General features: G+C 43.9%; 1 protein-coding gene and 1 pseudogene across 11 annotated transcripts; one reads left to right on the top strand and one right to left on the bottom strand.

Annotated features, from left to right (window-relative positions):
- On the top strand, nucleotides 1-3,427 carry LOC100406950 (uncharacterized; annotated as a pseudogene). Its single transcript, XR_008480954.2, has 5 exons — nucleotides 1-2,233; nucleotides 2,373-2,488; nucleotides 2,920-2,952; nucleotides 3,059-3,106; nucleotides 3,291-3,427. The product of XR_008480954.2 is annotated as an uncharacterized LOC100406950 (transcript).
- On the bottom strand, nucleotides 591-24,333 carry LOC144582318 (uncharacterized). Of its 10 annotated transcripts, XM_078370633.1 has the most exons (9): nucleotides 5,523-24,333; nucleotides 4,982-5,075; nucleotides 3,699-3,903; nucleotides 3,249-3,407; nucleotides 2,401-2,450; nucleotides 2,057-2,161; nucleotides 1,320-1,355; nucleotides 1,019-1,192; nucleotides 591-730 (listed from the first exon to the last, which is right to left on the bottom strand). In XM_078370633.1, the coding sequence occupies exons 3-8, from the start codon at nucleotides 3,816-3,818 to the stop codon at nucleotides 1,036-1,038; spliced, it is 627 nt and encodes a 208-aa protein (XP_078226759.1). In that variant the 5' UTR covers nucleotides 3,819-3,903; nucleotides 4,982-5,075; nucleotides 5,523-24,333; the 3' UTR covers nucleotides 591-730; nucleotides 1,019-1,035. The 10 variants fall into 10 exon arrangements, with proteins under 10 accessions (XP_078226759.1, XP_078226760.1, XP_078226757.1 ...); XM_078370634.1 differs by having other exon boundaries at nucleotides 4,355-24,333; XM_078370631.1 differs by having other exon boundaries at nucleotides 4,982-24,333.
- Nucleotides 24,334-25,753: the final 1,420 nt, after the last annotated feature.

The raw sequence follows: 25,753 nt of genomic DNA, 5'->3' as shown, positions 1-25,753 counted from the left end.
ATGGGGAAGGGGCTGGGCGCAGCCCTGGCTTCTCTGCCTCTCCCCGGTTTCCACAGACAGATCCTTGGTCAGGACTCAGGCAGTCAGTATGACAAAGAGGTTCCTGAGGGATCAGGACAAAGTCCCAGGTCCTGGGCATGGGTCTCAGGGTGTCAGGTTCCAAGGGCCCGTCTGCACTGGGGAGCAGCGTCGCGGATTCCCCCACTTTCCTGTGTTTCACCACTTATCCCAACCTCTGTTGGGTCCTTCTTCCAGGATACTCACCAGGCGACCCCAGTTCCCACTTCCATTGGATGTAGAAAAGACAATCAGCGCCTTCGAGGTCCCGGTTCTAAAGTCCCCACGTACCCACCGGAACTCAGATTCTCCCCAGACACCGAGGCTGGGGTCCTGACGCCTCGAACCCTTCTCCGGCTGCTCTTGGGGGACCCTGGCCCTGACCGAGACGGGGGCGGGTAAGTGCGGTGTCAAGAGTGAAACGACTTCTGCGGGGAAGAGCGAGGGGCCCGCCTGCTGGGGCGCAGGACCCCGGGAGCCGCGCCGGGAGGAGGGTCGGGCGGGTCTCAGCCTCTCCTTGTCCGCAGGCTCTCACTCTTTGAGGTAATTCGGCACTGCCTTGTCCCGGACGGGCCACGGGGACCCCCGCTTCATCGTCGTGGGCTACGTGGACGACACGCAGTTCGTGGGGTTCCACAGCGACGCCGCTAGTCCGAGGATGGAGCCGCGGGCGCTGTGGGTGGAGCAGGAGGGGTAGGAGTATTGGGATCGGGAGACGCGGAGAGCCATGGCCAAGGCACAGACTTTCCGAGTGAGCCTGCAGACCCTGCTCAGCTACTACAACCAGAGCGAGGCAGGTGAGTGACCCCGGCCCGGAGCGCAGGTCACGACCCCTCCCATCCCGCCCAGACAACCCGGGCCACCCCCCCACCCCGCCTCCCGAGTGGCCGGGTCGAGATCTGCCCAGAGGCTGCGGGACCCGCCCAGATGCTCCACCGGGGAGAGCCCCAGGCACCTTTACCCGGTTTCATCTTAAGTTTAGGCCAAAATGCCTGCTGGTTGGTCCGGGTCGGGGCGGGGCTCGGTGGGCGGGGCTGACCTCGGGGACCGGGCCAGGGTCTCACAACCTTCCGGGAATGATTGGCTTCGACGTGGGGCCGGACGGGAGCTTCCTCCGCGGGTATCTCCAGTTCGTCTATGACGGCAAGGATTACATCTCCATGAACTAGGACCTGCGCTCCTGGACCGCCGCGGACACGGCGGCTCAGAGCACCCAGGGCAAGTTCGAGGCGGCCAACGTGGCGGAGCAATCGAGAGCCTACCTGAAGGGCGAGTGCGTGGAGTGGCTCCGCAGGCACCTGGAGAACGGGAAGGAGACGCTGCAGCGCGCTGCTACCAGGGGCAGTGGGGAGCCTTCTCCATCTCCTGTCGATCTCCCAGACGGGCCTCCCTCCAGGAGGGGAGGGAAATGGGATCAGCGCTAAAATTCGCCCTTCCTTGAATGGAGAATGGCATCCGTTTTCCTGAGTTTCCTCTGAGGGCCCCCTCTGCTCTCTAGGACAATTAAGGGTTGATGTCTCTGAGGAAATGGAGGGGAGGCAGTCCCTGGAATACTGATCAGGGGTCCCCTTTAACCCCTGCAGCAGCTTTGGGCGCCTTGACTTTTTCTCTCAGGCCTTGTTCTCTGCCTCACTCACACTCAATGTGTTGGAAAGTCTGATTCCGGCTTCTCTGAGTCCCTCAGCCTCCATTCAGGTCAGGAGCAGAAGTCGCTGTTCCTGCCTCAGAGACTAGAACTTTCCACGGAATAGGAGATTATCCCAGCTGTCCGTGTCCAGGCTGGGATCTGAGTTCTGACACTCCAGGTGTCCTGGCCATTCTCAGGATGGTCACATAGGTGCCACTGGGGTGTCTCATGAGAGATGCAAAGTACCTGAATTTTCTAACTCTTCCTGTCAGACCCCCCAAAGACACACGTGACCCACCACCCCATCTCTGACCATGAAGTCACCCTGAGGTGATGGGCCCTGGGCTTCTACCCTGCGGAGATCACGCTGACCTGGCAGCAGGATGGGGAGGACCACACCAGGGAAACCAAGCTTGTGGAGACCAGGCCATCAGGGAATGGAACCTTCCAAAAAATGGGCAGCTGTGGTGGTGCCTTCTTGAAAAGAGCAGAGATACACATGCCATGTGCATCACGAGGGGCTGCTGGAGCCCCTCACCCTGAGATGGGGTGAGGAGGGGGATGGGTAAGGAGGGGCATGGGGGTGTCATGTCTCTTCTCAGGGAAAGCATGAGCCCTTCTGGAGCCTTCAGCAGGGTCAGGGCTGAGGCCTGGGGTCAGGGGCCCTCACCTTCCCCTCCTTTCCCAGAGCCATATTCCCAGCTCACCATCCTCACCGTGGACATCGTTGCTTGCCTGGCCATCCTGGGAGCTGTGGTCGCCGGAGCTGTAATGTGGAGGAGGTTGAGCTCAAGTAGGGAAGGGGTGAGGAGTGAAGTTTGGGTTTTCTTGTACCTTTTGGGGTTTCAAGCCCCAGGTAGAAGTGTTCCCCTGCCTCATTACTGGGAAGGACCATCCACACATGGGCCGACCCAGCCTGGGGCCCTGTGTGCCAGCACTTATTCTTTTGTGAAGCACATGTGACAATGAAGGACAGATGTATCACCTTGATGATTGTGGCATTGGGGTCCTGATTCCAGCATGCACAAGTCAGAGAAGGGTCCCTGCTAAGGACAGACCTTAGGAGGGCAGATGGTCCAGGACCCACACCTGCTTTCCTTGTGTTTTCTGATCTTGCCTTGGGTCCGTAGTCATAGTTCTAGAAACTTCTCTTGGGTCCAAGACTTGCAGTTTCTGCTAAGATCTCATGGCCCTGCCTCCTCCCTGTCCCCTCACAGGAAGTTTTCTTCCCACAGGTGGAAAAAGAAGGAGGTACTTTCAGGCTGCGTGTAAGTGGTGGGGGCAGGAGTGTGGAGGAGCTCACCCACCCCATCATTCCTCCTGTCCCACATCTCCTGCGGGATCTGACCAGGTCCTGCTTTTGTCCTAACCCAGGCAGCGACAGTGTCCAGGGCCCTAATCTATCTCTTGTGGCTTGCAAAGGTGAGACGCTGGGGGTCTGAAGTGGGCAGGGTTAGGAGCAGAGGACATGGTTAGAGGCAGAGGGGACAGGACAGGGTAATGTGGATTCTTTGATTGGGATGTTTTGAGTGTGTGGTGGGCTGTTTAGAGTGTCATCACTTACCATGAGTGACCTGAATTTGTTCATGACTGTTGTTTTCTGTAGCCTGAGACGGCTGCCTTGTGTGGGACTGAGATGCAGGATTTCTTCACGCCTCCCGTTTGTGACTTCAAGAGCCTCTGGCCTGTCTTTCTGCAAAGGCATCTGAATGTGTCTGCATCCCTGTTAGCATAATGTGAGGAGGTGGAGAGACAGCCCACCCTGTGTCCACCGTGAACCCTGTCCCCATGCTGACCTGTGTTCCCTCCCCAGTCATCTTTCCTGTTCCAGAGAGGTGGGGCTGGCTGTCTCCATCTCTGTCTCAACTTCATGGTGCACTGAGCTACAACCTCTTGCTTCCTTACTAAAAATAACAATCTGAATATAAATGTGCTTCCTCAAATATTTGCCATGAGAGGTTGATGAGTTAATTAAATAAGTCAATTCCTGAAATTTGAGAGAGGAAATAAAGACCTGAGAAACTTCCAGAATCCTCATGTTTGCTGTGCTGAGTCTGTTGCAGGTGGGGATGGAGAAGGTTGTGAGGAGCCGAGTGTGGACGAGCCTGTGCCCAGTTGCTGCTGAGTCCATCATGGGCTTTATGTGGTCAGTCCTCAGCTGGGTCAGCTTCACTGCTCCACTGTCCTTGTCCCTTCAGTGTATACTTGTCCAGCAAAATCTGTGACCAAAGAGAGTTACACATCACCCAGGACAGCCCCTGCACACAGGAGTCTCTGTTTTTCTGAGACAAACTTTGAGACACATTCAGCTCCTGGCCTCCTTCTAGGGCTCCTCTTCTGCTCTGCTCTCCTACCCTCTCTCCCTGCCCTGGTTCTAGTGATCTTCGTGCTGGCTCCAATCCCAACTCATGAATCTAAAGCAGAATCTAATTTACATTCATATTTTTTTTGTTAACCTGGTTGTGCTGTGCAGTGTGCAGGGGTGTTGGTGTGGGAAGAGGGTCGGGGACGGAGGACACACAAACAGCACTGATGAGAAAAGCACAGGCAGCCTGGCTGTCAGTGTGAAGGGACCTTGTGCTGTAGCTGCCACAAAACAGCACTTGGCCTGAGTCTGTCTAAACATCCTGTCTAGAATAGGGAGGCGCTCTACAGTGATCATTCATTCACCTGCATTTGAATGGGTCTGCATCTGGGGAACATCACTGAAGTAAAATCAGAAAAAGCTCTGGCCTTTTGGAGCATATGTTCCAGTGGGAAGAGGCGGATGATAGATACACTATAATCCGAGTAACGAAGGAAAGTGCTAGAAGGTGGTAAGTGCTGTGAGGCAGGTGATCCAGGGTGTGAAGACTGGGGACAGGGAAGGTGGCTGTTGTGCTGGGTGGTCAGTGTGCACCACATTGCAAAGGTGACCTTTGAGGAAAGAGTTCAGGGACATGTGAGTGTCCATGAGGATGTCTGGGGAAGTTCTTTCCAGGCAGGGGAAGCTACAGGGCAAACTCACTAGGGCAGGAAGGTGTCTGTGTTCCCAGAAGAGCAAGGAGGCCAGGAGGGCTGGACAGAAAGAAGCTAGATGAGGTCAGAGGTACGGCCACAGCAGGTCAGCCTGACCTTTGCTCTGAGTGGGATGGGAGTTAGAGGACAGTTTTGAGCAGAAGGACATGATATGACATCTCTTTTAAAAGGATCTCTGACTACTATGCTGAGGATGGAATTGAGAGGTGAGGGACAAGGGAAGCAGAAGGCAAAACAGTAAGAAGTGAGTGCAGTATTCCAGGCTGTAGATGTCATTACCTTGACTGGGGTGTGAGCAGGGGACATAGTGGGATGTGAGGGCATTCTGGATGCATTTGAAGATGGACTCACAGCATTTGCCAATGGATTGTATCTGCGGTGTGAGAAAGAAGAATCAAGGACACCCACAGTTGTAAATGAGTAAGTAGAAGGGCGGAGCTGCTATCAGCGAAGATGGGGGGACTCTGGCAGGAGCATACTGAGGAGGGGGCCTCCCAGGCCTCAGTGGAGGAGATGTCTACTAGGAATGCAGGTGAGGGAGCTGCGGTGGCAGTTGGACAGACAACTCCAGAGTTTAGGGGAAAGGACTGGACTGGAGAAGTAGATTTAGGGGGTCATACCATATAAACAATACTTAAAACCTCAAGCATGGATGAGGGCACCAAGGGAGTGATTATGGAAAAGAATGAGCGCAGGGACTGAAACTTGAACCTCAAGTTCTAAGAGGTCTGATCAGCCCACACCCAGAGCAGACTGCACAGTTCTGCCCCCACATCTAGAGGACACTTAGACAAGGACTTCCCCTGTGCACAGGAATCACCTGGACGTGGTGCTGAGATCCAGGAAGTCTGGAGTCAAGCAAGAGACTCTAGATTATGACAAGGCCGGAGCTCCTGCTGCTGGTCTCCAGATGACACTTGGAATAGAAAGAACACCAGGATCCCACATGTCTGTGCATCAGCCTAGCCTGTAGGGCTTGTTATATAAACCATTCCTCGGTCTTGAGCATAATACTGTGAGAGAGGTTCTGGGGAGTGGCCTGAGTATTTTCTAATCCCCCACCAGCAATCCTGTTGCTCAGACAGATTGGGAACCACTGACATCAGTGGTCAGAGGGTGCCCAGGGTGGGTGGGTCAGGTGGGTTCTCAAACCTTGGTTAAAAGCGGTTTTTTTCCCTCAGAAATAAAAAGGAGGTTGTATATCATCAATTATGAGGTGTGATATTCCCTGTTGATCTGTTTACCATGGGGTAGAGGCCAGGTAGACAATTCAGGATGTGGCTCTCACACAAAGAACACCTCTGAATGCTGCTCTCTGACACTGCTCCACACAGTGATTTCTCACTCACTTCTTGGAGCAAACTATGGAAACCAAATTTCTGTAATTTACACATAAGGTCATATATCTGTTATTGGGGTTAATTTTATTGTGGGGAAGGTCACAGAACAAGGCTGGAAACTATGCATCCAGGAGCAGAATCCACAGCCCACCCTGGATCAGGTCCCTCCTAGGAACAACTGCCCCTGCTGCTGAGCACAGACGCCACTGCTCACACCTCTGACACCCTGGTGCTGGACACTGGACCCTGAGGCTAGGACAGATGTCACTGCTGCACCTGGAAACTGTACATCACCACTGCCACTCAGCCATTCTCTCTAAAATGCATGCACAGTCCCAGCTTCTCTGTGTCACCTCATTCTGGCTCAGAGTCTGCCAATGATATAGGAATTAAGTTGAAATTATTTAGGCAGATAGAGAGGGTATGGAAGAATCAGTAAGCTTTTCCTTTTAATGAAAAGCAGCCCCAAATCATTTTCTTTTCTAACAAAGAGCAGCCTGTAAAATCAAGCTTCAGACATAGACAAGCCAGCTGGAAGTTCTCACAGGTGAATGCGGCAGCCGTGCCAATAGGAAAAGGACACTTGGGATTAGGCATGTTCACAATGGTGGCTCCATCTTCCCTTCTCTTCACCAGCCACATGTACAGTAAGGAAAAGGCAACATGGCACCCCTCTAGTGGAAAGCCCATTAGCATAATAGGATTAGGGTGGGGGAACAGATTTTCCCATGCACTATGTAAATGTCACACCTGGTCCAACCAACTTGTGGGCCCTACATAAATCAGACACCATCTCCTCAATCCTGCCTATAAAATCTAGGGCCCTCCCATTCCAGGCCGGAATTCCCTTTCAGGCGTCCCTCTCTCTTACACCAGAGAGCTGTTTCCCTTTGTCTTTCTTTTGCCTATTAAACCCCTGCTTCTAAGCCCACTCCTTGTGTGTCAGTGTCCTTAATGTTCTTGGTGTAAGATGGCAAAATCCCTGTTATTGACCCAAGAAAATGACACAGCTTCAACAGGTGCCCATCTGACTGGTGGAGCCTAAGACTCATGTCCATGATCAATTGCAGGGGTGACTGGAGTGTTGCCTCTTCTAGGGAGGGAGGTTGTTTCTGTCTCCTCTCAACACTTTACATGTTGTAAACCAAAACTGAACTTCAAAGCCACCCCTCCCAACCATCTTAATGGACACCCTCCTCAGCCAGGGCACTTAAAAGTTTACCTGGAAGACCAGCTCAGGCCACCATGGGAAGCAGGTGTTGAACATGCCTCATTATGCCCTCTTCCCTTTTGGAATTCAGGAAAAGCTGACCAGCATTTACCATCAGCACAGACCTTAAGTCTGATCAGAAACATTTCCAATCTGTTCTCTCTGAAGCTTGCTGCCTGGAGGCTTCATCTGCATGATAAAATTTTGGACTCCACAACCTCTTATTATAACGCATAAAGACATTACTTTCTATTGATAATAAATGAATCATTTGCCAACCAGAACATTTAAAAATCTAATTATATCCTAGAAGCCCTACTCCCCACTCCCACTTGCTTCAAATTGTTCTGCCTTTCTGAACTGAATGAATATACACCTTAAATGTATTTGATTGATGTCTCATATCTTCCTAAAATGTATAAAACAAACCTGCACCCCAACCACCTGAACACATGTTCAGGGTTGTATCATGGGCTGTGGTCACTCATATTTGGCTCAGAATAAATCTCTTCATATATTTTACAGAATTTGACTCCTTTCATTGACGATGTGGAATTCTTATGCAATAAGAGGGCTCAAGTGCTGAGTGTGAGGGGTGGGAAAGAATGACAAATTTTAATTATTGGAGCAGTGATGCAAGACAAGAAATTTATCTAGTACCTGGGAGGCACTCGAAGTGTCTGAATGAACCAGTGATAAATAAATAACATCTTTCTACCCATTCCCTTGAAAGTAAGTTATTACCTCAAGTGTTTGTCTATCCCAGTTCATACTCTAGATTATTGGAGTGGCACTGTGTGATGGCGAAATGATTATTCACATATCTTCCCTCAGCGTTGTCTCTTACTAGGATTTTAAAACCCAGGTTTGTAAGATCTCAGAGGATCTGGGTGCACACTGATGTCTTATATTGACATTTATATGTCCTTGTGTGTGGAAATATTTCTGGGGAGAGAATCTCTACCATTTGTTAGGTTTTGTTTGTTAGTTTTTGAGATGAAATTTCACTCTTGTTGCCCAGGCTAGCATGCAATGGCAGGATCTCAGCTCACCACAGCCTCTCCCTTCTGGGTTCAAGCAATTCTGCCTCAGCCTCCCAAGTCACTAGGCTTACAGGCAAGCGCCACCATGCCTGGCTAATATTGTAATTTTCGTAGAGACAGGATTTCTCCATTTTGGTCAGATTGGTCTTGAACTCCCACCCTTAGATGATCAGCCCACCTCAGCCTCCCAATGTTTTGGGATTACACATATGAGCCACCATGCCCTGGCACATTTATTTGTTTTTATGTGACCCTTTCAGAGGACTAAAAGAAAATCCTAACTTCCAGGTTAGAGGTAGGGCCACTCCATGTCTGGACAATGAACAGCTGGTAGCAACCTGTCTTTTGCAGACTTAGGGACATGAAATATATGCTTACATTTTGTTTATCTTTTCCTTTGGGACTGAAGAAGGTAGAGGTTTACTTGCTTACTCTTACTGTAAGCTTCTCTCTGTGGGATGGTGATGGGGTTTTTCCTCCACCCAAGTAACTTTCTGATTCTCCAACAGCAGCTGGAAGTCCTAGAATTTGACTCAATTCCGACCCTAACTACCTGGAGTTCACCTCAGACTCCACAGGTTTAAGGGCCCAGCCCCACAAGACTGTCCTCATTTCAGATGCAAGTCACAAGCATCGGGTCCCAGGTTACCTGCATGTCTGCCTAACATGGCTGCAAAGTCAAGGGTTTCTCACCTCCCAAGCCTTGATAATTCTTAAACTAACTCAAAGAACTGAGGAAGTTGCTATTGTCATGCAAATCATAGAACATCCGAGACAGTTCTCAGTCAGTTTAGAAGTTTATTTTCCCATGCTGAAGATGCACCTTGGAAAGAGACACACAAATCATTGTAACATCTGTGACCCATGCTTTTCCTAAGAGGGTTTTGAGGGCTGCAATATTTAGAGGGGAAAAGCAGGCAGGAGAGGAAAAAGGAAGAGTCAACTATGCTTCATCTCATGTTTAGTAAATCTGCATTTTAAGTAAAATAAAGTAAACATTGGGTAGAAAAATCAAATATGTGTTTGTCTCTGGGTGGGTGGAGGGATGATTCCTAGTCTTGTGTTTGTCCTGAACCTGTGAAGATAAGCTGTTAATTTCCAATGTCAGGGGGAAATTTAACAAAACTCTGTTTCAGAGTAAAGACATTGGGGCCCACAAGGAATTATCTTGTGAGCAATTTGTGAGGGAGGCCACCTGGGGAGATATGTGGTCTTCTATCTTTGCAGTTAGTTGTTTGGGAACAAAAGAAAGGCAGTTTTTCCATCACTCAGTTTCCAAACTTAACCTTTTCCTTTAGTATAGTGAGTTTGGCATTCTGAAATTTTATTTTCCTTTCACACTCTGTATTGCAGTTTATTATTGTTATAGCTTAAATCGGCGGTCCCTACGTTTTTGGCACCAGGGATCGGTTTCATGAAAGATAATTTTTCCATGTACCAGCAGAGGCAGCAGGGGGAGGAGGGGAATGGTCTCAGGATGAAACTGTTCCACCTCAGATGATCAGGCATTAGTGTTTCCTAAGGAGCATGCAACCTAGATCCCTTGCATGCACAGTTCACAATAGGGTTCATGCTTCCATGAGAATGAAATTCTGCCACTCATCTGACAGCAGGCGGAGCTCCTGTGGTCATGCTCCTGCTCTCTTGCCCACCAATCACCTCCTGCTGTGCGATCTGGTTCCCACCAGGCTGGGAACCTGTACAGTCCACAGCCCGGGGCTTAGGGACCCCTGGCTTAAATTATGTGACTATAGCAGAACACCTGAGACTGGATAACTTATAACAAACAGAAATTTATTTGATTATGGTTGTTGAGAATGGGAATTCCAGGATCAAGGGATTGTATCTGGTACAAAGCAAAAGGGCAAGAGAGGGTGAGAGGTACAGGGAAAAAGAGGACAAACTCACAGCCTCAGATCCTTTTATGATCAAACTTAATCCATTCATGGGGGCACAGCTCTGATTGTCCAATCACCTCTCAAAGGTCCCACCTCTTAAAGATGTTGCATTGGTGATGAATTATCCAACACATGCATTTTTGGACAAACATTCAAACCATAGCAATTATAAAGGATACAAATAAACAGACAGATGAAGTATGCACAGGGTGAGGTCTGGAAGGGCTCTGAGCACAGGAGCCTCTGTTCCCATGGAGATGGGGTGCACCATCCCCCCAGCACGTGGACACACGGGTGTGCTCACCAATTGGAAAGCTCTCCAAAACCCAATCTCTAGAGGTTTCTATGGAAGTTTCACGTGTAGGCAAGATTAATTAAATCATTAGCCATTGGTGACTGAACTCAACCTCCAGCCCTGCTTTCTTTGCAGAGGTAAGTGATGGGGCTGAAAGTTCCAATCCTCTAATCACAGCTTCATGCTTTGCTGAGGAGACTGCAAATATTTTAGAACCTGCTTGTCAGGAAACAGGGACAAAACCAAATATTTTGATTGGACCATAGATCACACCCTAGTCTTTGACCACATTATCTCTTTTATAATATTTATATATTTATTTTAGAGACAAGGTTTTTCTCTGTTGCCCAGAGTGGAATGCAGTGGCACAATCATAGCTCAGTGTAACCTTGAATTCCTGGGCTCAAGTGATCCTTCTGGCTCAGCCTCCTGAGTAGATAGCATCACAGGTGCACACCACTGTGCCCAACTAATTTTTAATATTTTGTAGTAATGGGGTCTCACTATTTTGCCCAGGCTGGTCTCAAACCCCCAGTCTTAAACAATGCTCCTACCATGGCCTTTCAAAGTGATGAAATTGCAAGCATGAGCCACTGTACCTGGTCAATCACTCATCTCCTATATCAGAGGAATCGTAAGAGTAAAAAGAACCTGGCACATTACCAGAATCCTGTTTGGTCATTAACAATTATCCCGGTGTAGTCCCAAAACAGGAGTAGTCTCAGCAACATGTAGATGCACCCTTTCAGGCATCTGGTAAAATTGAGCTAAGAGACAATATCATCTCTTGCTCATGCCTCTTTAGATTAGTTCATTTTACATTGGATTTTCCTCATTACATAACCCATTTATTCATTCGTTTACCCTCAGCTATTTCTCCTTCTCTTCATTTATACCAAACATTTCCAGCTATGGAAGGAACATGAGATTCTCCTGCTCTGCTGGCCTAGACTGCGGGGAGCAATACTGTTTTAGTAAGTGTCTCCCATCAGCCCATTCCAGTTAACAGACGTTAGGGTTATGCAGGTAGAGAACTGGTTGGCTATCTGACCCCAGGCAATACAGCTGCATTCAGTGCTAACTCCAACTTATCCAGATGCAGGGAAGGTACAACCTACTTCTCCAGGCCCTCAGGAATTCTTGCATCACAGACATAAAATATATTTACAGTTCCCTGGTTAGGAATAATTCCTGTTTCTGGATGCCATTTGCATCCCTAGTCCTGGGACCATCAGGTATGAGAAAAGCAAGATGAGGTAATGTACAGTCATCATTCCAGTGTCCTCCCACCTTGGGAAGGATTGCATGTAGATCACACCAGCACCTTCCCCCACTCCACCAGGGAAAGAGAGATACTCTCATGTCAAGTGTGAGCCCAGTCATGAAAGTGTGTAAGCCCGCCCTTCATGCTTATGTCTCCCCATTCCTGCTTTATACAGTCAATGTTTCAATGGACTATTTTAATTCTCTATGGAACTCTTCCTCTGAGGCAGATATTTCTCTGACCATTGTTCGACATTGTGGGCCAGTGTGTTTCCTGGTGTATTGTGGCTCAGTGGTCCACAGGCTGGCAATATCTCCCATTCAGGCTTTTTTTTTTTTTTTGTCTCTGCTTATCTCTGTCTCTTTTCTTGTTAAGGAGAACACTTCTTTTTTTTTCTTCCTTTGAAACACAGTCTCACTCTGTCTCCCAGGATGGAGTGTAGTAGCACCATCTGAGTTCACTGCAACCTCTGCCTCTCAGGTTCAAGGCATTCTCCTGCTTCAGTCTCCCGAGTAGCTAGACTACAGGCAGGCACCACTATGCTGGCTAATTGCTGTATTTTTAGTTGAGACAGGGTTTCACCATGTTGGCCAGGCTGGTTTCAAATTCCCGACATCAAACGATCCACCTGTCTCAGCCTCTGAAAGTTCTGGGATTACAAGCATGAGCCACTGCACCCAGTCTTATTAAATAGAATATATTTTATGAGTATTTTGTGTATGTGAGGTTGGGAATGCAAGAGGAATACGTCTTGATTCAGTCCATCTCTGCATTGCTACAGCCCCAGTGTCTACTTATTTCATGGACCCAGGTGATCTTCACAAACAAACATAAATTTTTTTTCTCAGATGTGGTCTTAATATGTTTCCCAGGCCAGACTCAAATATTTCTCAGGCTAAACTCAAATGCCTCTACTCAAGATAACCTGCCTCAGCCAATTTCATAGCTGGAATTACAGGTGCACCTGGCAAGCACTTACATATAAATGCTTGTTGATTTCAATCACCTTTCAGACCTGGAAAGGAGTTATTCTGATGAGCTCTGAACAGCACCGAGGGGATGATGCTGAACCAGTCATGAGAAACCACCCCATAATCCAATCACTTTCCATCTACAATGCTAGGGTCCCATCTCGACATGAGATTCGTGTAAGAATAACATCTACTCTAGATTAGGCATCAAGGTGGCATTACATTCATGCTCCTCTCAAAGTACCATAATGACTTCCATAGGACTGTGTCCCATATGGGCATTCTTTTCATGGGTCAATTTTCCATTGCTCTCTTGATTAATCATATGGCTAGGCCATCAGTCACTGCCCATAAGCCAGTAAAAACTAAAACATAGGAGCTTTTATCCTTCCATCACTGCTGGGAAAACACTATGCAATTCAGCCCACAAGAGTTGTTCTGTTTGTATCTTCTTTGATCAAAGGGGAGGACTTCTGAACAGGATGTTGTCCATTCATCTTGCAAATGCTGTACACAAACCAACCAGCTCTTTATGGGTCAGAAGACTGATACTGCAGTTCAAATCCCAGGACAGAATTCCATCTGGCTTGGGAAAGGTCAGTGTTTTATTCAGTTTACACTTTCAATGAATTGAATGAAGTCCATCCACCTTATAGAGGGCAATCTACTTTGCTCAAAGTACAGCAATTTGTATGTTAATCTTATCCAAAAAAATAGCCTAAAAAATCCTCCAAAATAATGCTTTACCACCTATCTAGGCACCAGGTTCAGATGACAAATAAAATTATTTCTGACATTCTTTAATACAATAATATTCTAAGGAAATTAGGCTGTGACCTAATAATAAGGAATAAACAACTGTTTCTGAAAATTTATAACAGTCATCAACAAACTCTCCCTACAGATTGTTTCCCAAGTTTAGTGCATAATTGTGGGTGAATATAACATATATTTGTTCAAAACCAAGCAAAGAGAGAAAATTAAAAATGGGGAAAATGAAAAAAACCGTAAGAATAGTAATAAAGATGACAGCAGTTATTTCATTGGAAACAGTGCAAAGGAGGAGACAGATGAGCAACATCTCTAAAATTCTGAAAGGAAAATGCTGTCAAACTAGATTCTATTTCGAGAAAAAAGACCCTTTAAAACATACATGTAATATGTATAATTTTAATTGGCAAATAATACATTCATGAGGTACTGTGTGATATACTGATATATGTATACCATGTGTAATGATTAAATCAAGCTATTTAACACAACCTAAAAACATCTATCAAAAAATAAAGGAATTTTAGACTTATAGGAGGTGAAAAAATTTATACCCAGCAGACATGAGCTGTAATAAATGTTTCAGTCCTTCAGGCAAAAACAAAATGATACCAACTGCAAATATGAAATGAAGAGCACCAGAAACGGTAAGGACATGAGTAGATACATAAGATTTCTTCCTAATTTAAAAATCTTATTAAGAGACAATTATAATGCCTTTATCAAAAAATGGTAGAGAACTCCCAAAATGCACTCCCCTACTAAAGCAACTATTAACCTGGAAAAAACTATCAGAATTAAGTTATTCTGTACTCTGGAGTCTATGAAAAAACTTTTTACAACAGCCAAAGTAGTGCTTAATGAAAAAGAAGCTCTAAATTTTGGTAAGAGAGCATGGTGACACTATACCTTAGCCCCCTACTCTCTCCCACCCCCAACCCCTCAGCTATGAGGTAGCCACGGGGTCAGTGACCACATTCCTGGTGTAGTTTCCTGATGCCAGAAGAGGAAAAATGGAGTTTCTTCTCAAAGAATTGTGTTTGTATCCTTTGACAGGTATGACAGCCCCCAAAAAGATCAGCTCAGAGGCTGGTCTTTGCTTCACTCCTCTTGGAACTTTATTAAGATTGGAGTGGTCTCCATACCAATGTTTGTCAAAAGCATTTAAAAGCAAATACTAGTCATAGATGCCTGGGGCAAGGAATAACAGATGGGTAAACAGCAGACAGACTGAAAAGCCTAGAAAGGTAGAGGCTGGAGGTGGAGATTCATAGGGCAATATAACTTTCAAAATATCCTACGTATGCTGAGAAAACCAGAATGCCACATGCATGGCCAGGGCTAAACACATGTTTTAAAAATAACTGAGATGGCCTTAGGCTTTTACCTCTGGATGATCTTTAGCCTCTATATAAGCAGTCAATGAAGTTAAGGTGGATGTCTAAACTGACTGGTTATGTGTTGAAGGAGTGTCTATCTGCAAAGTCTGGGTGGGGGGTGGGGGACATTATTTATTTATTTTTTGGCTGAAGTTGTTTAAGGAAACCTCTGTCAAATCACTAGCTGACCATGAAGCTAATAGAATACAGTTCAGTGACCGTACATGGCAAAGAACAAGCTTAAAAAATAGTTTAGAAAAGTCACTAAGAAACAACTCCATCCACAAGAAACTCTGGGGAGTGGGAATAATATGATATCCAAAGTTACCAAATTGTTGCATTCAAAGGGTTTTGCTTTCAACAAAAAATCTTGAAGGTATTTAAACGTTTAAGAAAATGGTCCATTCACAGAAAAAAATGCAACAGCAGAAGCTGTCCTTAAGGAAGCCAAGTCATTGGACTTACTAGACAAAGATTAAACCAACAGTCTTAAATATGCTCAAATAAATAAAAATAAAAAGACCATGGTAAAAAGAGAAAAAAAAAGGAATGGCCGAGAGCGGTGGCTCAAGCCTGTAATCCCAGCACTTTGGGAGGCCAAGAGATCGAGACCATCCTGGTCAACATGGTGAAACCCTGTCTCTACTAAAAATCCAAAAAAAATTAGCTGGGCATGGTGGCGTGTGCCTGTAATCCCAGCTACTCGGGAGGCTGAGGCAAGAGAATTGCCTGAACACAGGAGACGGAGGTTGCAGTGAGCCAAGATCGCGCCATTGCACTCCAGCCTGGGTAACAAGAGCAAAACTCCGTCTCAAAATAAAAAGGAACCAGAAGAAAAATATATCATCAAATAAAGACTGTCATTAAAAATATAATAAGGAACAGCAATTCTAGAGGGAAAAGTATAATTATTGAAATAAAAAATTCATTAGAGGTGTTCAATAGCAGACTTGAACAGGTAGAAGAAAGAATCAGCAAACTTGAAGACAAGTCATCTTAAATTGCAGACTGTGCAGAATACAAAGAAAAAAAAAGGAAGAAGAAAAAATAATAGTGAACAAAGCCTAAGGGACTTTTCAGACACCATCATGCTGACCAAGATATGCAGAATTTAGCAGGCAGAGGAACCAGCAAATGAAGATAGACAAATTATGATAATGGAATCTAAAGAGCAGGAAGGAAAAATACAAAGGCAAATGATCAGAGGCTATGAAACCTCTGTCCAGCATCAAGTGGACTGACAGATGCATAATGGGAATCCCCAAAGTAGAGGAGAGATGGAAAGAGACAGTAAAAATATGGAATAACATAACAGGTGAAACCTTGCCAAACTTGATAAAATCTGTGAATCTCACATTCACATTCAAGAACTTCAATGAAGTCCAAGCAGAATAAAGGTAAAGAGAGCCAAACCAAGATACATTATAACCAAACTGTTGAAATAGAAGCAGAGAGAACTTGGACAGCAGCAGGTAACAAATAACACATTATGTACAGGGGATCCTCATTGAGATTAACAGCCAATTTCATTCCAGAAAACACCAAGGAATGTCAGAGTGGTATGATATGTTTAAAATGCTGCAAAAATAAAGCTGTCAACCAAAAATTATATATCCAGAAAACTTATTCTTCAAAATGAAAATATACAGTTTGCAAGATGAAAACATTTCTGGTGATTGGTTTGCAAAACCGTGTGAATGTTCTTAGCACTACTGAACAGTACCATTACAAATGGTTAAGGTGGTAAAGTTTGTTATGTGCATTTTATCACATTAACCAGTTAAAATAAATGGAAAAATTGAGATTTTCCACGTAATTAACAACTGAGAGATTCCAATGCTACTAGATCTTTCCTGTAAGAAATTCTAATGTAATTCAGATTGAAATGAAAGTGCACTAGACAACAGCCAGAGACACATAAAGACATTATATGCAAAGAGCCTCAGTAAAGGTGTTAAGACAATTCAATGTGGGAAAGCATACACCCTTCATCTAATGGAGCTACGACAATTGGATGTCCACATTCTAGAGAATGAAACTGAGAGCTGGAAGTGGTGACTCCACCTGCAGTCTCAGCATTTTGAGAGGTAGAATTGCTTGGACCCAGTAGTTCAATGTTACAATGAGCTCTGACTGCACTACTGCACACTAGCCTGGGTGACACAGACACTGTCACTACCAAAGAAAAAAAAAAGGAAAGAAATTAAAACACTACTTCATGGTATATGCAGAAATTAATGTAAAATGGATTAGAGACCTACAAGTAAGGGCTAAAATAAAAAACTCATAGAAGAAAAGAGAGTGGACTCTTTGTTAATATATTTTTTTTCTGTTTGTCTATCCCTGAACATGTACTTCACTCTTTTAATCAATGTGGCTTTCAAGATTTGATTAAACTATTCAAATCTGATAGTTTAAATCCTCCAATTATGTTCACTTCCAATATTGTTCTGGCTATTTTAGGCTCCTCACATTTTTGTATACATTTTAGGAGCATGTTGATTCCCACAAAAAAAAAAAAAAAAAACACCTGTTGAGATTTTTATTACAATTGCATTGGTTTCAGAGATCATTTTGTGGATAAATGGTATCTTAGCAATATTGTCTTCCTCACATATTTGAAACAATACTCAACTTAATTTGTCTCAGCAATGTTTTGTAACATTGCTTGTTACAAATGAGCAATGTGATAAGTAATGTGATGAGATTTTATATGACCTTTATATTTATTTCTAAGAACTTCTGTTTTTTAGTGGTATTATACATAGTACTGTTGAAAGAATGTCAGTTCTTCTCACTGTTAATTACTCATATACAGAAATGTTACTTTTTGTTTTATATTGGCCTTGCCAAATTCACTTATTTTTCATAGTCTGTTCATAAAATGTCCTAGATTTTTTTATATACAATAATGTTTTCCTTGAAGAAGACAGTTATATTTCTTATCTAATGTAATTTTTTTTTTTTTTTTTGCTCTTGGACACACAGTACGATGTTAAATAAAAGTCATGATACTGGACATCCTTCTCTTGTCTGCAATTCAGAGGAGTGGGAATTATGATAACTACAATTCAATATGAGATTTGGGTGGGGAAACAGCCAAACCATATCACACAGTCTGCCTTTCATTTCTGTGGGTTCCACATTTGTGAATTCAACTACCTGAGGATTGAAAATGTTATATTGCTGCTGATATATACCATGCAGTTAGGACTATCTACAATGGTTACGACCTCATCTGTACATGATGTACAGACATTTTTCTTTTCGTTATTTCCTGAGCAATACAGTATAACAACTATTTACAAATCATTTACATTGCATTAGAAATTATAAGTAATCTAGAGATGATTTAAAGTATATGGAAGGATGTGCATAGATAATAGGCAAATACTAGGTTACTTTATATATCAGACCTGAGCATCCATGGATTTTGATTCATCCACAGAGGTCCTAGAACCCATCTCAAAAAGTACCAAGGGAAGATTGTATAAGACTGACATGCCTATTTTAAGTTTTTGAAAGAATTGACAGGCAAAGAAATCTGGTCAAGGAGTTTTTCTGGTGGGAAGGAATTTATTTAGAATTCAACTTCTTAATGGATGTAGGACTATTTATATTTTGTATTTAGTTTTCTGTTGGCTTTGTTCAACCATCTTTTTCAAGAACTCATGTCATTATACCTAAATTGTAAAAGGTGTTGCCATGAAGCTGTCTAACATTCTCTTCTTTTTGTTTTAATAAAATCTACAGTTTTATAATGTCCCTTCTCATAGTGCTCATTTGTGTTTTTCTCTGTTCTTATAATTAATCTTTCTAGGGATTTTGAAATTCCTCTTTTCTCCTTAACATACTGATCATAAATATTTTGAAGAATGTCCTTGCTTGCTGGCTTCAACATCCAGATCATCTCTGAGTCTGCTTCTGTTTATGGTTTCATCTCTAGTTGTTGCATTCACTCTGCTGCTCGGCATGGCACATATTCTAGATGTATTTTAGAGGAGCTTCATTTGTTATCTTCCTCCAAAGACTGCTAATAGTGTGACAGTTAGGTAATTATTGAAGAATCACCTGTAGTAAAAATCAGACCCACTTTGATTCTGCTTAATCTTGATTTTAGCCTTTTCTAGGGTGGGTCTATTTCAGTGTGGTCCTTACTCCAAGGTAAGGGTCCTTACTTATAGGTCTTCCCCATCCTGATGTCTCAACACAGGTTTTGCAGCGCTAAACTTTCAACATATCCTCACACTATGGAGCTTCTGACATTTCTACTTAGCATGCGATCTCCAGGCAGCTGTGCTCTGGCGGGCTTCTTAGAGTGTCACCTGCAGCATATGCAGCTTAGGACTGCAGATTTTGGGTATTTCTTCTCTGAAACTCCCTCCCTCAGCACTCTACCCCTAAATTGCAGCCAGTATTCCAAGACTGAACTCTGATCTCTGTTTCCTTTGCCAGTGAGATTGTTTTTCTCTGCTTGGGTTCCATTTCCCTTCATTGTATTTTGGCAAATGCTTTTAGAAAGAAAGATGATGAGGATGTGAATCTCCCTTTTAGGAACTTCCATTCTCTGAAGGGTGATAGTCCTGTGCTGGCTGCTGTTTTGTGGATGCACAACTGCATTGTATGTTTTATCTGACTTTTGTACTTGTTTACAGTGGGAGGATGAGTTTAAAATGAGCTAGTCTGTGACAGTTTGAACCAGAAGACCTCTAAATCTCCAATAGTCATTTGCATTTCAAATTCTGCATAGAATAATTTAACACCTCACAGGAAAAGTTAATATATTTTATCTTGGTGCCTAGTTGAAACCTCAAGTTCAGTTTTAACAACCTTACACACACCAAACACACACATGCACACACCCACCACTGTGTTATACAGTCATGCCCTGTATAATGATGTTTAAGCCAATAATGGATTGCATATATGACTGTCATCCCATGAGAGTTTAATGGACTGAAAAATTCCTATCACCTAGTGACACTGCGGCCATCATAACTTCATAGTACAATGCATTAATCATGTGTTTGTGATGATGGTGCTGTACTGCCAATCCTATAGAAGTCTAGCACATACGGTTATTTACAGTACATAATACTTGATAATGGTAATAGATGGCTATGCTATGTTTATGTACTTACTACAGTTTTCATTGTTATTTTGGAGTGTGGTCCTTCTATATATCAGAAAAGTTAACTTAAAATGGCCTCAGCCAGATACTTTAGGAGGTATTCCAGAAGCAGGCATTGTTATCATAGGAGATGGCAGCTCCATGCATGATATTACCCCAGAAAATCTTCCAGTGGGACAAGATATGAAGGCTGAAGATGGTTGACGTTGATCTTGACCTCCTGTCAGCCTAGGCTAATGTATGTCTTTAGTTTTACCGAAAAAGATTAAAAGATAAAAAAATAGAAATGAGTTTCTAGAATGAGAATATAAAGAAATATATTTTTGTTGAGCTGTATAATATGTTGATGTTTTCAGCTAAGTGCTATTACAAAAGAGTAGAAAAGTTAAAAAGTTTATAAAGTTTAGTTGCCCAGGCTGGAGCGCAGTGACTATTCACAGCTGTGATCATAGTGTACTACATCCTTGAACTTCTGGGCTCTAACGATGTTCCTGCCTCAGCCTCCTGAGTAGCATGTGCATGCCACCATGTCTGGCCCCATTTCATTGTTATTTTGCTTCAAATGTTTTATTTTAAATGTCAAAATATATGTTTCTATATTAAAAAAGTGAAACCCTATTTGATCACAGAAGACTGTAAAATGCATAGACAGATAGAAACACCACCTAGACCTTTCTTTAAAAATATTGTTGAACCTTTATAGACTGTAGTGCAAATGGTGGTCGCTGGAGCTGTCTTGTGCAGTGGTGCTGATTTTCATTTTGTTATTTTCTCTCTATATATTTTTATATATGCTGTCAGTTTACAAAGTTTCATTCATATGTTATGGGTTATCTTGGAAGTTGTTTTTTGAATGTATTATTACACAAGTAGTTTTCCATCTTATAAACTCTGCATTAAGTTTATACACTTTTACAAGCCACATCCCATTTCAGATAGGAAGATGTAACCCAGCCTCTTTTGTATGCATCTGCTTTCATTTTCTCTTGCTGTAAATAATGTTTTTACAAGCTTCTTTATACAGAGATATTCTTCTATGTTTGGAATTTTAAAAAATTCATAGACTACTCAAATGATATTAGGTCAGAGACTTTTAAAAATTTCTAAGTCTTTCCATACATACCGTCACATTGCTTCTCAAATAGTTGCAATGATGTATTCCACTTCACCTTTCAAGACATGCTAGAACTCAAGGCTATTTACTGATCTGGATCACAGAGGGGTGTTGGGGTTAAATGTTGAGTGAAATCACAGGGTCTTGAGGACAAATACCTTAGAAAAGACCATTACCTTTTCATTAGTCAAAGCTGGATTAACTTCCCCAAATGTAGTTGAATGTAATTGGCAAATAATTCTCAGCGGAATTTAGGAGTTCAGTATCTTTAGCTTCATCAGGAAATTCTGAGATGTTTCCCTTCTGATTTTCCGCATCCCATTTATTCTCAATCAACACACTTAAATGACAGATATTCTTTGAGTTTGGGATTTGTTATGTGTTGTAATTTACCCACCCACAGGATGAGACTCTGGGGTTTACTTTTCAGAAATTTCAGCCCTGCAGCTACAGGAGATTAACATTTCATTAAAAAGAAACAAAAACTTTTAGGAGATTTATGTGGCTCATGAGCTGAAAGTTTGCAGCCCTGAGTTTATCTTTTTTTTCCCCAGTTTGTTCAGCATTATTGGTAACAATCAGCCAATCACCTTATACTTGCGAGTTTAACAAAGTCTTCTAAGGTCTCAAATACATGGTCATCCAGATCTTACAAGTATTTGATTAGATCCATCTAGTGGTGATATTCTGAGTCTCAGCACTCTATGTACTACTGGAAAAAGAGTCATTTGTGCCTTTATATCTAAACAGATTATAGAACGAATTCAAGAAACTCCCCCCCTCCAAAATTCAGTAAATTATTTTTAAAATTCTGTTCCAGTGTCCCTGTGCCCCCAAAAGCTGGGCTGGGCATGGTCTGAGGCCTGGTGGACCAAGAACAGCTGGCTCAACTGGGGTGCACTATGTATGCACTGGTGGGTCCGCAGCCCACAATGCTGCTGGGTTTATGAGCACCAAGCCCATTCCAGAGTCGCCCACACTGAGTCAGGCTCCAGCCTGCATTATGTTGAATAAAAGTGATAAAATATGGCATCTTGTCTTGTTCCAGTTCTGAGAGAAAAGACTTTTAAATATTCCCTGTTCAGTGTGATGTTAGCCGTGTGTTTATCATATGTAGCCTTTATTGTTTTAGTTATGTTTCTTCTATACCTAGTTTGTGGAGGGATTTTTATCATAGAGATGAGATGTTCAATTTCAACAAATGCCTTTTCAGCACCTATTGAAATGATTGCGTGGTTTTTGTTTCTGGTTCTGTTAATGTAATGAATCGTGTTTATTGATTTGCAAATATTAAAGCATCCTTGCATCCCTGGGATGAATTCCAGTTGATCAGCTACTCATGGGGTGTATTATGTTCCAAGGGCTGTCTTTCATTCCTTTGCTGAGAACTCCATCCTGCACAGACAAAGCAACATATTCACTGGTAAGCAGAATCCTTTTTAGAAATGCGAAGATAACTTCCTTTTCATTAAAAAGGTGAGTGATCTTTTTAACGTGTTGTTGAGTTTGGTTTGCTGGTATTTTGTTGTGAATTTTTGGAATTTATGTTGATCTCGGATATTGGCCTGGAGTTTTCTTTCATTGCGTTCTTGTATGCTTTTGGTATCAGAGTAATCCTGGCCTCATAAAATGAGTTTGAAATATTCCCTCCTCTTCAATTTTTTCCTCAATAGTTTCAGTAGAATTAGCATTAATTCTTTAAATGTTTGGTAGAATTCAATGAAGCTATCAGGCTCCAGCCTTGTCTTTGAAGACAGATATTTATTTTGGCTTTGATCTCATTACTCGTTATTGGTTTGTTTATGTTTTCTCTTTCTTCATGGTTCAATCTTGTAGGTGGTGTGTGTCAAGAACGTATCCATTTCTTCGAGGGTTTTCAATTTGATGGCATATTATGATTCATCATAGGCTCAATGCAAGCTTGCCCAACCCACAGGACAAAGCTTTGAATGCGGCCCACATTTGTAAACCTTTTTCAAACAAAATGTTTCTTTTTTTTCTTTCTTTTTTTTTTTTTTTAGCTCATCATCTATCCTTAGTGTTAGTGTTATTTTATATGTGGCCCAAGACAATTCTTCTTCCAAAGTGGCCCAGGAAAGCCACAAGATTGGACACCCCTGCTCTTTTTGTATTTTTGTGGTTTCAGTTGTTATGTCTTCTTTTTCATTTCTGATTTTATTGATTTAGGTTTTCTTTTTTCTTAGTCTAGCTAAATGTTTGTCCATTTGGTTTATCTTTTCAAAAAACCCAACATTATGTTTCCTTAATCTTCTGCATTTTTACTCGCAATTTTATTTACTTCTATTCTGATGTTTCTTTCCTTCCATCAAACCTGGGGTTGCTTTGTTCTTATTTTTGTAGTTCCTTGTGGTGCAAAGACAAATTGTTTATTTGAAGTCGTTCTACTTTTTTGATGTAGGTGTTTATTTCTATAAACTTTCCTCTTAGTGCTGCCTTGTATTTCCATTTTCCATGTTGTATTTCCATTTTCATTTCTTTTAATAAGTTTATTTTTTTCTTAATTTCTTCCTTCACTTACTAGTCATTCGAGAGCATTTTACTTAATTATTTATTTATTTATTTATTTATTTATTTATTTTTGAGACAGAGTCTGGCTCTGTAGCCCAGCCTGGAGTACAGTGGAGGGCTCACTGCTCACCGCAATCCCCGCCTCTCAGGTTCAATCCCCGCCATTCTGCCTCAGCTACCCGAGTTCCTGGGATTACAGGAGCTCGGCACCACGCCCGGCTAATTTTTGTATTTTTAGTAGAGGCAGGGTTTCACCATGTTGGTCAGTCTGGTCTCGAACACCTGACCTTGTGATCCACCCACCTCGGCCTTCCAAAGTGCTTATATTACAAGTGTGAGTCACCGCCGCTGGCCAAACATGTTTGTTTAATTTCCATGTGTTTGTGTACTACATGAGGTTTCTAGATGTGGACACAGGGAGGCCTGGGCCCAAGCGGCGGCTGGCCAGAGGCCTGGTGTCTGCCCCTCTTTCTGCAAGGCCTCCTCCTCCCAGGGAAGCTCCGCGCCTGTCCTCAAAGCAGAGAATGGTTTCCAAATGGACCCCCACAGCGCCCGATTGGGCCATCACACCCCGAGCTGGAGGATGGGGCTCGTGGGGTGGCCAGGCACCAACGGCCGCACCCGCGCGGACCCGGTCTCTCCTCCAGGCTTGGCTGGACCTCGAGGGCTGCGAGCAGCTCGGCTCTGAGGGAGGCCCCAGCCGGCGCTGCCCAACTCCAACGGCCTTCCTGGCCCACGCGGGAGCTGAGTTTCAAGGCTTCCCGGAGAGGCCGGCCGGGATTCCGAGCGGAGGGTTGCTCAGGCCGCGAGCGCCGGAGAGAAGCAGCTCCGGTTCCCTGAGCCCGGGGCAACCGTTGGGCGGAAGCGCGCTCGGATCTCGCAGCCTCTAAAGCCTCAAGGGCTCCTCCTGGACTGCAAGCCTTGGACCTCTAGTGGCAGCTCTGCACTATTTAAACTGAGGTTTCTCTGCCATTGCTGCGGTTTATGGTTACAGCTTAGTGTACAGAGACGCTTCTTCCTCTTCTGGAAGAGTCAGTGGTTAGAGTTGAATTCCGTGGTTAGAGCCCACTTTGTGGTTAGAAGACGACTCTGGTGTCCAATCCCAAACCCCTTCCGAGATCGCAGCCCTGTTCCCCGTCAGTCCCAGCTCATCAGCAAAGGGCTCGTCCGGTCTCCAGAGGAGACTGCACGAAGTTGTCAAAGCGCCTGGGTCAAAAGTGTTGCCATGTCTGATGGAGTGGTGTACACGATGAACCTGAGCCTGGTACCAGCATCTGGGGGTGTGGAGTTGGGAGGGAAACCCGGGATCCCACAGTGTGAGGAAGGAGGCCCATGGTTAAACCAGACTGGGCAGAGCCCTCTGTATTTGGGGATCTCCAGCTGGGATGGAAACCCTGAGCTGGGGGCTATGGGTGCAAACTCCTTTCCGCATGAGGTCTTGTCAGGTTACGCTTTGGTTTCTCATCTGCAGGCACAGGTGACTGACCGCCCTTCAGCATGGGCCCATCTGTCCATCTCTTCTCCTGACCCCAGTTCATTACAGGAGAGGGAACTGGGTGCTGGAGGGTGGGGAATCCCAGAAGTCAGAGGGCTCACATCTGGATAAAAGGTTTTGAAAACACAGGTCCCAGGTCTGACTGACTGTTGACTCTACCACACCGGATCCGCTTTTATTATGAAGTTTCCCTTCTTCTCCCTTTACTTTCAGTGATAAAGTATAACACATTTTAAGGTCCTTAAAACATATGTAACCCTTTTCACTCAGTAACTATACTGAGCCTCAAGTGCCCATTTTCTAGTCAAAGATTATACCTCTCTCTCTTATCCCCCCTCCCCCCGCCCCATCAGTGCTGGGTCTGGTCTACCCCTCTCACATTATCTCCTCTGCGCCAACTCAGCACGTTTCCCTATCATTTCTTCCTTTTTCTCTATGCTTTCTCATCATGTTTGTGCTTGCTGTGAAATAAGGAATAGCTTCCCAGTTCTGGTTGTTTCTTCCTATCCTTAGGAGATTTCTTGCTCTGCGCTGAGAATCACTGGGTACCTCCCTCGTTGCCAGAAGATTCAGCAGCAGATGCCCTGGACTCAATGAGCTCCAAAATACTG

This window comes from Callithrix jacchus, chromosome 4 (genome assembly GCF_049354715.1).
Source record: "Callithrix jacchus isolate 240 chromosome 4, calJac240_pri, whole genome shotgun sequence".
Lineage (NCBI taxonomy): Eukaryota > Metazoa > Chordata > Mammalia > Primates > Cebidae > Callithrix > Callithrix jacchus.
The sequence above is the reverse complement of the archived record's forward strand: the minus strand, read 5'-3'. Positions and strand labels throughout refer to the sequence as shown.

Bases quoted from the DNA above. Each gene is read 5' to 3' on its own strand.
- LOC144582318 (XM_078370629.1), bottom strand. From the start codon at position 3,818: ATGATGGACTCAGCAGCAACTGGGCACAGGCTCGTCCACACTCGGCTC. The intron at 2,162-2,400 runs GTGAGGATGGTG...GCTCTTTTCAAG, and splicing joins GGCAAGCAACGATGTCCACG to AAGGCACCACCACAGCTGCC. The intron at 1,193-1,319 runs GTAGGCTCTCGA...TTGCCGTCATAG, and splicing joins TCCACGCACTCGCCCTTCAG to ACGAACTGGAGATACCCGCG.